We start from the raw sequence: 11,763 nt of genomic DNA on the forward strand, positions 1-11,763 counted from the left end.
GCTGAGTACTTTCAGCAGTGACTCCAAGTCACCAAAAAGTCCCTGACTGGTTTCTTCCCCTCAAGCCGAAGGTTTTATTTGAGGCCTGACTGGAAGCAGATGGACCTGTCAGGGCTCCTCAGGCAGGTGAGCAGAGCGGGTGGATGAGCTGTTAAGTGTTCCCAGATGCTGGGCAGGGCCCCGAGGAAATTGTTGGAGCTGGGACCCAGCTCCGAGGTGAGATCTGGAGCCAGCGCCAAGAAGGAAAAAGCTAATTTCTCCAAAACACCATTCTCTGAAAACCTGAAAAGGCAAGGCTTTTGAAATAAGAAAAAATAGCTGAAAATATCTGCAAAATATATCCAGTATATCTTCAGACTTCAGAGAGCCAGAAGTCATCCTTAGCTCCTGCCCCCATCTCTGGTTTTGTTCAGGATCTGCCTCCTTAGGCAGCAAAAATTATTTTTCCTAAGTTTTCTCCCTATCGCTGGTGTTCCCTCTCCAGAAAGGTCTTGACTTTTACTTGCTGCTTTGTGCTGTTTGATTTATAAGCTCATGGGGTCCTTCTCAAAACCTGGACTCCTTCTTGTACTTAATTGCTACAATAAACTGAAAACTTGGTGCTTTAGGAGCAGCAGTCTGGGAGGAAATGGTTTGATGGATGGAAGTAGACGATAGGTCCTTCTCGGGAATGTCACCAAAAGGACAAAGCGGAGAAATGGCTTTATAAATAACTGCAAAATTCAGAAAGTCCACGAGCTTGGGGAGACCAGAGGTCTGTTAAGCACAAACAGCTTGCAGGGCAATTCCCAACATCTGCAAAAGTCCTCTCAGCCCCTGTAATTCCCAGCAGCCTCGACTGCTGCATCCATCGGCATTCACTCCCCGGGGCCGGAGGTCTGGGATGCCATGGAAAGGGATGCCTGGAGTTTGCATCCCAAAATGCAAATAAACCAGTGAAAGAAGAGGTGATTAACAAGTCAGAGCTTTTATTTACATTGTGAGGAAGGTGCTTTTCCTTCTCCTTTTGGAAATTAATTTATAAAAAATAATTCTTAATGTTTTAAAAGCTATTTTTCCCAGGGGATGCAGTGTTGGTGGAGCACAGAGCAGGCATGGATGGAGTTCCTGCATGTTCCAAGCAATGCCATGGTTCCTGTCATAGCTCCAGTGACACAGCAGTAAAGAAAATTATAAAATTCATCCAGAAAATGCCAAGGAATGTGGCTTTGCTTGTGGCACTGCAAAGTGCAGCTCCAGTCACTAAGTGCTTGTAGCACAATCCCACAGGAGTTGTGAATGCATCCCCCTGCACCCAAAACCCAAAATCCATCTGGGATGGGCGCGTCACCATGGCACCAGCGATTTTATAATTATCTGAACCTCTCCTTTAGCTTCCTGAGCTGTTTTATGAGTCACCACAGATGTTGTGTGTTCTGGGGGACAACCAGACACCCAAAACAAAGAGGAAAGGGCACGTAAATATTGTGGCCTCATCTGTTTCCAATAGGCTGTGTTTACATATTAATGTGCAATACAAATTTGTAAACATGAGCATTTGAAACTTTTGGAGGAACCGATCCCGGCCTTTTCCCTTTCTGCAGCTTTATTGGAACAACATGTCCCCGGCCCCAGCCACACATGGACATGGTTTCCATACTGGATGCATTTCAAATGGTCTGGGTGCTTATTTGTTCTGCTCTATCTTGCTATCCAATCCTCGTTTGCTTTGCATAATTGTGATACAAATTATCATCTAATTACAGCCCCAACCTCAGCAGATCAAATGTAAACCGAGGCACTTCCATCGCAAAAAGCGACATCCGATGCTCCCTCCATGCCTTTGGCTTCTCCAATAGATGGATTAAATTTGGGTGAAACCAGAGAGTAAACTGCACTTTGATTAAAAATATTATTGCCGAATATTCTGTCTCCTTGGATTTTAAATCCACCCCCGTGTCTGAGCACCAAGCCCATCCCATGTCCCGGCGCTGGGCACGGACACGGCACCTCTGGACTGGCGGATTTTACGTGATGAGTGCTACAAACAGGCTCAGATATTCCCAAATAACTTCAAACTCCTCTTGCGAAAGGTCAAATGACTAATAGCTGAGATTGTTCAGCAAGTTTCATCTTCTAAAAAAACCCTTTGTTTTTCTCCCTGTTCCCATTTAAAAATAGCACTGTAATCCTGAGGTGCTGTTTGTATTTGCCCACTAAGTCCGAAGAATTGTGAACTTTGAAATGGCCACGAGTTTTCCTATAATATTTGTGGCAAGAAATACAAAGCATTACATGATGGAATTGTATTGACAGGCACAAGGGCTTGCTTGAAATGTCGACCTTAGTTTGCCCAGTTTCACATTTAATAAATCATATTGATTAACCTGATTTATTCTCTTGAGTTCTGCCACTCATCTCCCACTAGCAGCTGTTTTACAAAGGACCCCGAGAGTGCAGAGTGCAGGTTAGCTACTTTTGGGGGCACATTTATTTTAATATCCATGCAAACCCATCTATTTTATAGTGAGACTGAATCAGCTGAGTCACCATTGTGGATATGGAAAATATCCCTATGCCAGAAGGGCCAGGGAGCTCGGTCTGCTCTGAGGTGGCCTTGGTGGCACAGAGAGCTTGAAAACACTACCCAAATCCTTTTTATTTCTTAGGCTTTATTTCTTTCCTTTTGGAAGGATAAAAGCAGGAGGCGAAGGCAAAGAAAATGGAAATAACCCTCAGATAACCTGAATCAAGCCATGCCTCTCACGACGTGCTGATCTCTCACTCAGACAAATTGATATTTTGAAATATCCATTTGCCTGATGAGCACCCTCCCAAAGTGTGGCACCCCTGGGACAGGCTCAGACCTTGCAGGGACCGAGCTCTGGGTGTGTTTCCATGTGGCTGCAATGAGGGAGGGTGGCGAAACCTGGGATCCTACGGGACCCACGGAGGCGCTTTGAGATCCAGCTCAATTCCACTGGAATCTGCCGAGCATCATTCCTGGTGCAGCAAATCACTGCACCAAAAATATCTCTCCCAGTCATTATCAGTCACATTTTTAACCAGACACTGATTTACTGGATTACAGCTCATGGCCAGCAACTCTGGAATATCTTATGCAACCGCAAATATTTGGAAAATTGGAAGTTCCCTGTTGCACAAATCCGTGACTGATCAGGAAGAGCCTTCCAGCTCCCCAGGAGTGCAACCACATGTGGGGGCTGGGTCGTGGTCACTCAGCTGGACAGAGCCCGGCCAGGGCCAGCAGTGGACTTGCCATGGGAATTCAGTCACCACCAATGCTGGAAATAAGGACTCCCAAGGAAAAAAAAACAACCACTTTTTCTTTTTTTAATAAAAATAGTGAGATAAACTGCTAAGAAACAGCCCAAGAAAGCAGGTTTGTTCATTTTTACAGTTGTACAGACCATTTATCACAATCCCCCATTTCATACTGCCATCACTGGGGGCTCTGTGAACACCCACATCAGGAAAATTAGGGAAACCAATGTTGTCTGAATTTTATCAAAGTCTCATGAAACTAAAAGTATAATTTTTGTTAATTTAGCAGCTTTTGATATTGCTTGTTCTGATCTGAATTTGTTATCTGTTCAGGATGCAAATAAAATCAAAACTCTAGTATCAGTTTTGATTCTTAAGCCTGTGCCTAATCCCTCTATATTGTGTGTTGTGCTTGAAAATATAGGATTAATCCCAAAATAGGGCTGGTCCCAACCAAGCCTTATTTTCCAATCTCTGCCATCTATCAAGTGATAAATTTGACTGTAGGTAGAGACTGAACATCAATCAAATGAAGAATAAAACCTGTGTCCTGATTTATTGTGAGTTACATGGCACCCTTGGGAGCTGGAGATTATTTACACGAATAACAAGAATATCCACAGGTTACAAGAAAACAAACATGAATTTTGGAAGAAATTGAAAATTTCATGTTCCAAGGCCCGTAGAATTGTAATTCTCCACAAAGGTTCTTTGTTCTCTGTGGGACTGATCCAGGAACATCCCTGCCCCTTCCCTTGGGCAAGGCTGGATGAGATCCCACTTGGATCTTCTGTGTCCCTTGGGGCTGAGAGCTCTGGGTCACAGCATTGTCCTGCAGGGCTCCTGGGGGAGTTTCATCCCACACAACTCTCCAAGATGTATCCTCCATGTCCCCAGCATGGATCCATCTCACCACAGGAGAGATGCGTGACCCCATCCTGTCCTTCCCACCACGCCATCAATGCTGGTGCCACTGGAGAGTGGGACATGGAAAAGAGGGATCTGGGCCACCTCTCCAGCTTCTCACCCCTTCCATCTTTCATCCTGCTTTTCTGTACCCTGGCAGCAGATACTTGGATTTAAGGTACTTGGATTAATGTCCCCACCCTGATAACGGAGGCATCTGGGTCTTGGAGAATGAGGGACTTTTATGTCATTAATTAGGACCCATTAGAGCCAAGAGAACTTAAGGACAAACTCAAGTGCTTGGCCAGATGTGGCTCCTTTGCCAAGTCCAGGTCCTGGATAGTCCCTTTGAAATTAGGGATAAAACTTGAGTGGGTGAGCAGCAGCTCCCCAGGGCTCTGAGCTAACTAAAGGCAAGCAAGAGAGAGAAAACAGAGCTCTAGAAATACAGACATCAATGTCCCCACTTGGCAGTGCAAATAGTAAAAAGGTGACTGACAGTTTGCTCTTAACCTACAACTGTGACATAAATGTGGTGAAAAGGTACCACCCCAGGGTCATCTCAGACCCTGCCAGATCCTCCACCCTCCCAACAACACAACCCTTCTGTTCACAAAATAAAAGGATTAAATGCCTGCCCATCCTGCTCCTGTACCATGCAGCATTTCAAAGTCAACAACTAACAAGCCCCTGGCTATGGAAGGACTTGCTTTACACAACTCAGAAATATTCTCTGATCCCACTAAAGGCAGTGGTTAATTGTGGGGTGCCAGTTGGAGTGATTGCATCTGCCGTCCCTCAAAGCAGCCGGAATGCTGTCACTCACTTTGAAATGCCCTGCTGCATTCATCAGTCTGGATGGCACAGAGAAGTTATAACCATACAAGCCATATGGAGGATGTAAAGAACAATTAAGTGCTTCCCGAGCAATGGGACTTGATGGGAAAATGTTTCCAGATGCATGTAATCCATACAGCATTTGACCAGCAGGACCGGGGGCTTGTAGGCACTGAGCGTTTAAGTCTTCGGCTTTGGCGTTTTTCAGGGAAGACAGTTTGGGCACATCCACCATGAAGTGGGGTAAAAGGTGTGGGTTGGTGGCTCCCAGCTTTTCGTGGCTGGGAAGGAGGAGCGCCTGTTGTCTCAAGAAGCTCGTGGGGCAGATCTTGTAGTAGAGGGGCACGTTGAGGGGGTGCAGGAAGCTCTCGGGGCACGACATGCCCAGGTTGCTCGCGGGCAGGTGAAGCGAGGGAGGGGAGCACGATGGAGAGAGCAGGGGGTTCAGAGGAGAGGGGGTCCCACCGCTGGAGGCCACTGGAGAAGAGCTGGAGCTCCCACCTGGAAATGAAAAGAGAAATTATCCAGGCTGGGCTAACTGCTGTCCACAGCCAAGCAATCCTTGGAGGACTCCTGCTCCTGCTCCAGGTCTCCCTGCTGCCGGTGTCCGTCCAAGCACAAACCTGCTCCAAGGACCAGCTCCTAGAAAATGGGAAGATCTATCCATAAATGGTTATTGCTAGCTGATATTTGTCTAATAACAATATTTACACGTGTCTAATCCCATTCCTTACACTGGGATCGTGGTAAATGCAGCTCCACACACACCTGGATCCGTACCTGGCTGCACGACCGATAACCCTCCCCTGCTATACCCACACCATTGCCATTTCAGGTTCCCTATTTTTCATGCAAATTCCAGACAGCTTTTTCCCCTTGGATATAAGAACAAAAAAGCATATTCAGCCCGATGGAGAATTTTTTGTACCTTCCTGCTCACAGGAATTGACTCATTTCACTTGGCTTCCCAAGCAATTTGAAACATTCCCCTGAATGCTATCGGTGTCTCCAGAAATTTAAACTCACAGGTCATGTGAACGTCCTCCTTTCTGGAAGGGATGAATGAACACTTTCAGAATTTGGGAGAAAAGCAACCCCAAGGAGTAAAAATGAAGCAGGGACGGGATGGCTGCTCCGAGGTGGGAATGGTGCTGGGAGCAGCCGGCCCTGGTGCTACACAGATGCTGGTTTCATCTCCTGCCTGGGGAGAGCCAAATGTCTGCTGCACACTCATTACCAAATTCTTCCAGAGGGTTTCCCCCTCCCCCACCCCCTTTATTTTAATTTCTTACTAAAATCACTGGGAAAGAATGTAAAGGAATTTGTGCTACTATTTACATTCAATTCCTACCAATACAATGCCTGGCTGGGATCTGATCCGACCTGACACACAACCAGAGACCCAAAATCAACAGAAAAACTGAGCCACGGCTGCTGATATAGCAAATCTTAAAAACACCTTAAAAACACAAAGATTTCGAATGTGATGCAAATTAATTTCAAACTCCCAGCAAGCAGAGCCTCTCACAGGCCACCCCTGGATCACAATAACCTGGGAAGGTTTGGTGGCGTGAAGGTCTCACCCTTCTCTGCTGATGGCAGTGGCTGCTTCAGCCCTGCCATCAGCAGGGCAGGATCCAGTCCTCTCTCCATGGACATATCCTGGTGTCCTCCAGGGCTCAGGGACTTTGGGTCACGTAAAATTTGGGACTGAGCTGATATTTGTGTGTGAGGCAGCGAGCGAAGCCCTGTGTGTCCGGAGACAGCAGAGCAAAGCAGGGTCAGTATCTGCTGCACGGAGAAAATAACATCACATCCCGAGCAATAATCTCACCCAAATTCCACAGCAAGTTTGGGAATGGGGGTTGCAGCAGACACGATGGAGCAGATCAATGAGCAGGTGTTTTCTACCCTTTCTATTAGGCTTAAAAATAAACGTTCTATGGCCAATTTTTTCTTCAGCATGTTGATCCTAATTCCTTTTAATTTACCTCCCGGTTTTAGAGCTTTGGGATTTCAGTTTTACAGCTTTTCTTCATAAATATATTTTATTAGTAGTAGAACTTCAGATTTTGTTATATTTATATCAGTCCAGGAATTCTGTCCTGAAGAAAAATACCAAATACATTAAACAAGAAAAAAAATCCAAAAATCCCAGGTAGCTGTAATATTGTATGTACAACAATATTTTAGCGTCCCTAACATTGCAGTTGCTGTTGTTTCATTTCTCATGCAGCTCATCCACCACCTCCTCTCTCCCGGCAAACGGGCTCAAAAGGAGCTTTTTGCATAAGATATTTTCTAAAAGCAAAATTAATAAAAAACCTATTAATAATACTAACAAAGCTGCTGTTACTACCACCATCAATTAATGATAATAATTTTAGTTCCTTTTACAAGTGATAAACCTCTTCATTTCTCCCGAATCTGATTTTTTGTGCCCTCATTTCTACGCCTGCAAAACATAAATTTTTGCTGTGATTTTAGCAGCATTTCCCGGCAGACACATGGGTGACTTGGTGTGTCCCAAAACTTTGAAGAGTTCCTGACATAAACGAGAATTTAACTCGCGACTTTAAACCTAATTTGGAGGGCTGCAACGTGCGAACGAGCTGTTAGTTTTTTCCTTTCGGCGCTATGAACAATCTGTTTTCAAATACTACTTTCTGAAGCCGTTTTTCTGGGAAAGGGCTGTAAAGGACCGGTTGCTCTTGTCAGGATGAAGGAGAGCATTTTCCCCGAAAATTTTCCTCCTCTTCTTTGCGTTTCTGTGCCACTTCTGCATCCCAAATACCAGACAATTTTCTTTTCTGTTGCATAACGCATTTGTCGGCGCAGAAGCTGCCGCTGCAGAAAGCACGGGCGGTCACCACTGCCACGTTTGTAGTTGATATTCCCAACCCGGTTGGAAGCAATTAGTGTAACAGGATCAAAGCCGGAACAGCCCGACTCCAAATTAGCCTCCTGCACACTCAGATATTTTTTTCTGCCCGTCTAACTCTGATTTCAGCCCGCGCCCTCATCCTGCTCTTCCCGGCTTCTCGCATCCATTTTCACAGGAGTTTCATCCCAACCAAGGCGAAATTAACTCCCCCGAAAGCAGGGATTCGTTTTGTGGGCGCGCAAAGATAACCATCGTTATCTTTGATGGTTCGAGCCGCCCGCGGAGCCCCGCGGGGAGCTCGGGGCGTGCGGCTGGGAGAGGCGGCGAGCGGGATCCACTTACCCTGGCTGTCTGCGCCGAAAGCCTTGAAGTCCAGGGCGAGGGGGGGTCTCCACGGGTAGGTCTCCAGGAGCCCGTCCAGGACCCCCCTGCGGGGCAAGAGCTCACTGAGCGCAGCCGCGGGGCCGGCGGGCGCGGGGGGCGGCGGCGGGGCGGCCCCGGCCCTTACCTGTTCCTGCCGGGGTCCCGAAAACCTTTGGCGAAGGGATTCCTGTCGATCTTCAGCTTCGTGATCTGCAGGGCGAAATCAAGGGGACATTGGCGAGCGGGGCGGGCTGGGAGCGGCGGCCGCGGCCATCGGGGCTCGGCATCCCCCCAGGCTCCCGGTACCACCGGGGCTCTTGCATCCCCCGGCTCCCAGTACCGCCGGGGCTCTGCATCCCCCCGGCTCCCGGTACCGCCGGGGCTCGACTCCCGGTACCACCGGGCTCTCCATCCCCCGGCTCCCGGTACCTGCTGGTTCTGGTAGGCCGTGACGGTGGTGAACTCGGTCTCCTGGAAGGAGAAGGTCTGCACCCCCTCGGCCGGCAGCGACTGGATCTGCGCTAGATCGAAGCGAGAGTCCTGGGCGATAACGTGGACGCGGGGCTTGTACTTGTGCATGGACTGCAGGATGATCTGTGCGGGGGGACAGGCGGCTGAGCCCCCCCGGAGGGAGAAGGGCAGAAAGAAAACCCGAGGCGAGGCTCAGGAAGGACCCAGCCCTGTTATCCAAGGCAGGAGGGACCATCCCCCGCCTTCCCGGCGCTGCCCCCCGGCTGATGCTCCGCGCCCCGGGGCGATGCTCTGCCCCTCCCCGGCCCCCCGGCGGGGCTGCCCCACACCTACGTGCCCCTTGTCGTCCATCTCGTTGTTGGTGAGCTTCACGCGGTCGAAGCTGATGATTTGCCTCATCCAGGTCTCCCCCGAGCAGGGGGAGTCGGGGTGGATGTAGAGGCGCGGGGTGATGCAGGAGTGGTCCGTGTTCCCCGCCACCATCCACTGCGAGCTGTGATACACGTACCTGGCCCGGGCCGGCCCGCGTCAGCCGCGGGGAGCCCGTGCCCACCTGCCCCACACCTATAGATTCTATAGGTGAGTGCAGGCCCCCCAGCACGCTGTGTGACCGCCGTGCCCCGCTCGGGTGGCAGATCGCGGCCATCAGCGCGGGACGGGCCCCGCGGGGCTGGGGGTCCCCGCCCGTCCCCCCGTACCTGTATCGTTTGGAGTCCACGGGCACGACGTCGATGGCGATGTAGTATTGCTGCAGCGGCTCCAGCCCCTTCACCTTCACCCGGACGGACGGGAACATCCTCCTGCACAGGGCACAGGGACAGCGGCTGAGCCAGAGCTGCCCTCGCGGGGCCCAGAGGGGCCGCGGGGCTGGGAACGGGCGTCGGGAGAAGGGAAATCCAACTCAACGAAAATAGCGGAAAAAGGGGCGAGCAAAGGGAAGTGTCTTAACAGGACAGAGAAACCCGGGACAACGAAACAAAAACAAAAAAAAAAGCTCAAGAAACAACATCATCCACCCACCAAAAACAAAAACAAAACAAAAGTAAAGGAAAAAAAAAAGAATAAAAGAGAGAGAGTAAAAATAGAAGGGAAAAAAAGGTAAAAGGAGAAAAAAAAAAAGAAAGAAAACCAAAACGGAAAGGCAAAGCCCGAGCGAGGCGGCGGGGGGCCGGCCCGTACCTGCCGGCCTTGGTGATGATCATCTCGGTGCCGATGTCGTGGAACCTCCTCCAGAGCTCGGAGCCCTGCAGCTCCACCTGCACGCCGCCCGCCCGGCTCTCGGCACCGGCCTTGGGCCGTTTCTCTGCGGGGAACACAAAGGGCAGGGCTGGGGAGGCTGCCGGGGCCGGCCCTCGCCCCCCGCCGCTCCGGTACCCACCCGCCTCCGGGGCTCTGCGAGCCGGCCGGCAGCCGGGGCCGGGCTCCTCATCGCGGCCCTCCGGCACCTTCCTCTTGGCCGAGCGTCCCACCAGGGCTTCCACCGAGAAGGCGTGAGCCCGGGAGCTGAGCGCCATCCCCCCCGGGCTGCCGGGGGTCCCCGCGGGCGGCGGCGGGGCTCAGGCGGGCGGCGGCGGCTCCATCCCGGCCGGCTCCCGGCGCCCCTCGCCCGGCCGCCGCACGGCTCCCGTCGGGGGGCAGCGGCCACGGCGAGATCCTCTTGCATCCAACTGAGTCAATAGACGGCTGCAGCCTCCTCTGTTTGTTTTGGAAACTGGTGGGAGCATAAGAAACATTGAGTGACATTTCATGGGAGTAACGGGGGGGGTTAGAGGAGGGGAGAGCCACAGGGGTGGGGGGGAGAGGGGGAAGAGGAGCCGGCCCCGTCTAGGATCAATAAAAGAGTTACTGTTCTCCATTAAATTGTAAAACTCAAAGAAATTTGACATAATTGCACACTAGGGGCCACTTTTCCAACAAAAGTGCAAATAACGTTTAACCAGAACCAGCGCAAAAGGGAAAAAGAAAAAAAGGAAAAGAAAAGGGGGAAAAGAGAGAGAAAGGAGAAAGATTAACAGAAAATAAGGAGAAAAAGAAGAAAAGGGTAGAAAAAGAAACAAAAAGGCAGGAAAAGATAAATAAAAGGGGGGGGAAAGAAAAAGAGGGAAAGGGGGGATACAAGAGAAGGGCGCCGTGCCCCTCCTCCGGCCCGGCCGGGCTGCCCCACGGGCCGGTCACGCGTGGCCCCTGCGGTGTCCCCGGCACGACAAACCCGGTGCCACCCTGGGCTGTGACAGCGCCGGGCAGCAGTTCCGGCTTTGCGTCCTGTTTTTCCTTTGCTTTTTGTTTGTTTGGTTGTTTTTGGGGTGTTTTTTAAGGCAGCCCCGCCCGCTCCGCCACCACCCCCCCTCTCCCCGGCTCCGCTTCAAAGCGCGGCCCCGCCGCCCGCAGCAGCTGCGCTGAATTAGGGGCAGAAATCCCCGTTTTCCACCCGGAAAGTCCCGGGAAACTCCTGCGTGGCCGGCCAGGGCAAGGTCGGGGCCGGGGGGCTCCGGCCGGGACCCTCAGGTGCGCAGGGAAAGCGCTGCGCGGGGTCTGCGCGGCATTTCCAGCCCCGCTCCGGGGACCTCCCCGCGCTGCCCAGGCTGGAACCCCCGCGCTGATTTATTTTCCATGCGGGAATCCTCCCCAGAGCCGGCAGCACAGGGGATTCTGCGGCTCAGGTGGGTTTTGGGGAGGGGAGAGCGGTGTCCCCGCTGAGCAGGGGGGTGTCCAGCCCCCCTGGCCCTGCAGCCTCTCCTGCACCCGGGAGGTCAGCCGGGATAAATGAGCCTTAACGGGAAAAAAATGTGGAAAGGGATAAAATTCACAGGCCAGCTGAGAAAGCAGGTTGAGGAGCTGCCACAGGGCCCTGCGGCTTTGGGACAGGCAGCATTCCATGCTCTGCTTCCAGGTGCTCCAGGGTGGCAGGGAAGCCCTGGTACATCCAACTGTTTCACTTTGCAGGATTTCTTGCTCTGTCTGTTAAGAATTGCTGTCCTGGTGCACGCATTCCCAGGGTCTCAGCTGGCAGCAGGTTGTCTTTGTGAAGAGCATGGAAT

The 11,763-nt window shown here is 51.2% G+C and overlaps 1 protein-coding gene across 1 annotated transcript; it reads right to left on the reverse strand.

Annotated features, from left to right (window-relative positions):
• Nucleotides 1–4,430: 4,430 nt before the first annotated feature.
• TBX22 (T-box transcription factor 22) lies at nucleotides 4,431–10,381 on the reverse strand. The gene is made up of 8 exons (XM_039722617.1): nucleotides 10,104–10,381; nucleotides 9,905–10,028; nucleotides 9,424–9,525; nucleotides 9,059–9,233; nucleotides 8,684–8,848; nucleotides 8,400–8,464; nucleotides 8,234–8,319; nucleotides 4,431–5,508 (listed from the first exon to the last, which is right to left on the reverse strand). Exons 1-8 carry the CDS (start codon nucleotides 10,237–10,239, stop codon nucleotides 4,913–4,915), a joined length of 1,449 nt encoding a protein of 482 aa, XP_039578551.1. The 5' UTR covers nucleotides 10,240–10,381; the 3' UTR covers nucleotides 4,431–4,912.
• Between the last annotated feature and the right edge of the window lie 1,382 nt (nucleotides 10,382–11,763).

Source organism: Passer montanus, unplaced genomic scaffold (assembly GCF_014805655.1).
Source record: "Passer montanus isolate IOZ18808 unplaced genomic scaffold, ASM1480565v1 scaffold49, whole genome shotgun sequence".
NCBI classification, from domain to species: domain Eukaryota; kingdom Metazoa; phylum Chordata; class Aves; order Passeriformes; family Passeridae; genus Passer; species Passer montanus.

What these genes read in the sequence shown, in the direction of transcription:
- TBX22 (XM_039722617.1), bottom strand. Translation starts at nt 10,239, where the DNA reads ATGGCGCTCAGCTCCCGGGCTCACGCCTTCTCGGTGGAAGCCCTGGTG. An exon ending in ATCATCACCAAGGCCGGCAG is followed by an intron (nt 9,526 to 9,904) that starts GTACGGGCCGGC and finishes TGCCCTGTGCAG; the next exon opens with GAGGATGTTCCCGTCCGTCC. An exon ending in CGGCCTACCAGAACCAGCAG is followed by an intron (nt 8,465 to 8,683) that starts GTACCGGGAGCC and finishes TTCGCCCTGCAG; the next exon opens with ATCACGAAGCTGAAGATCGA.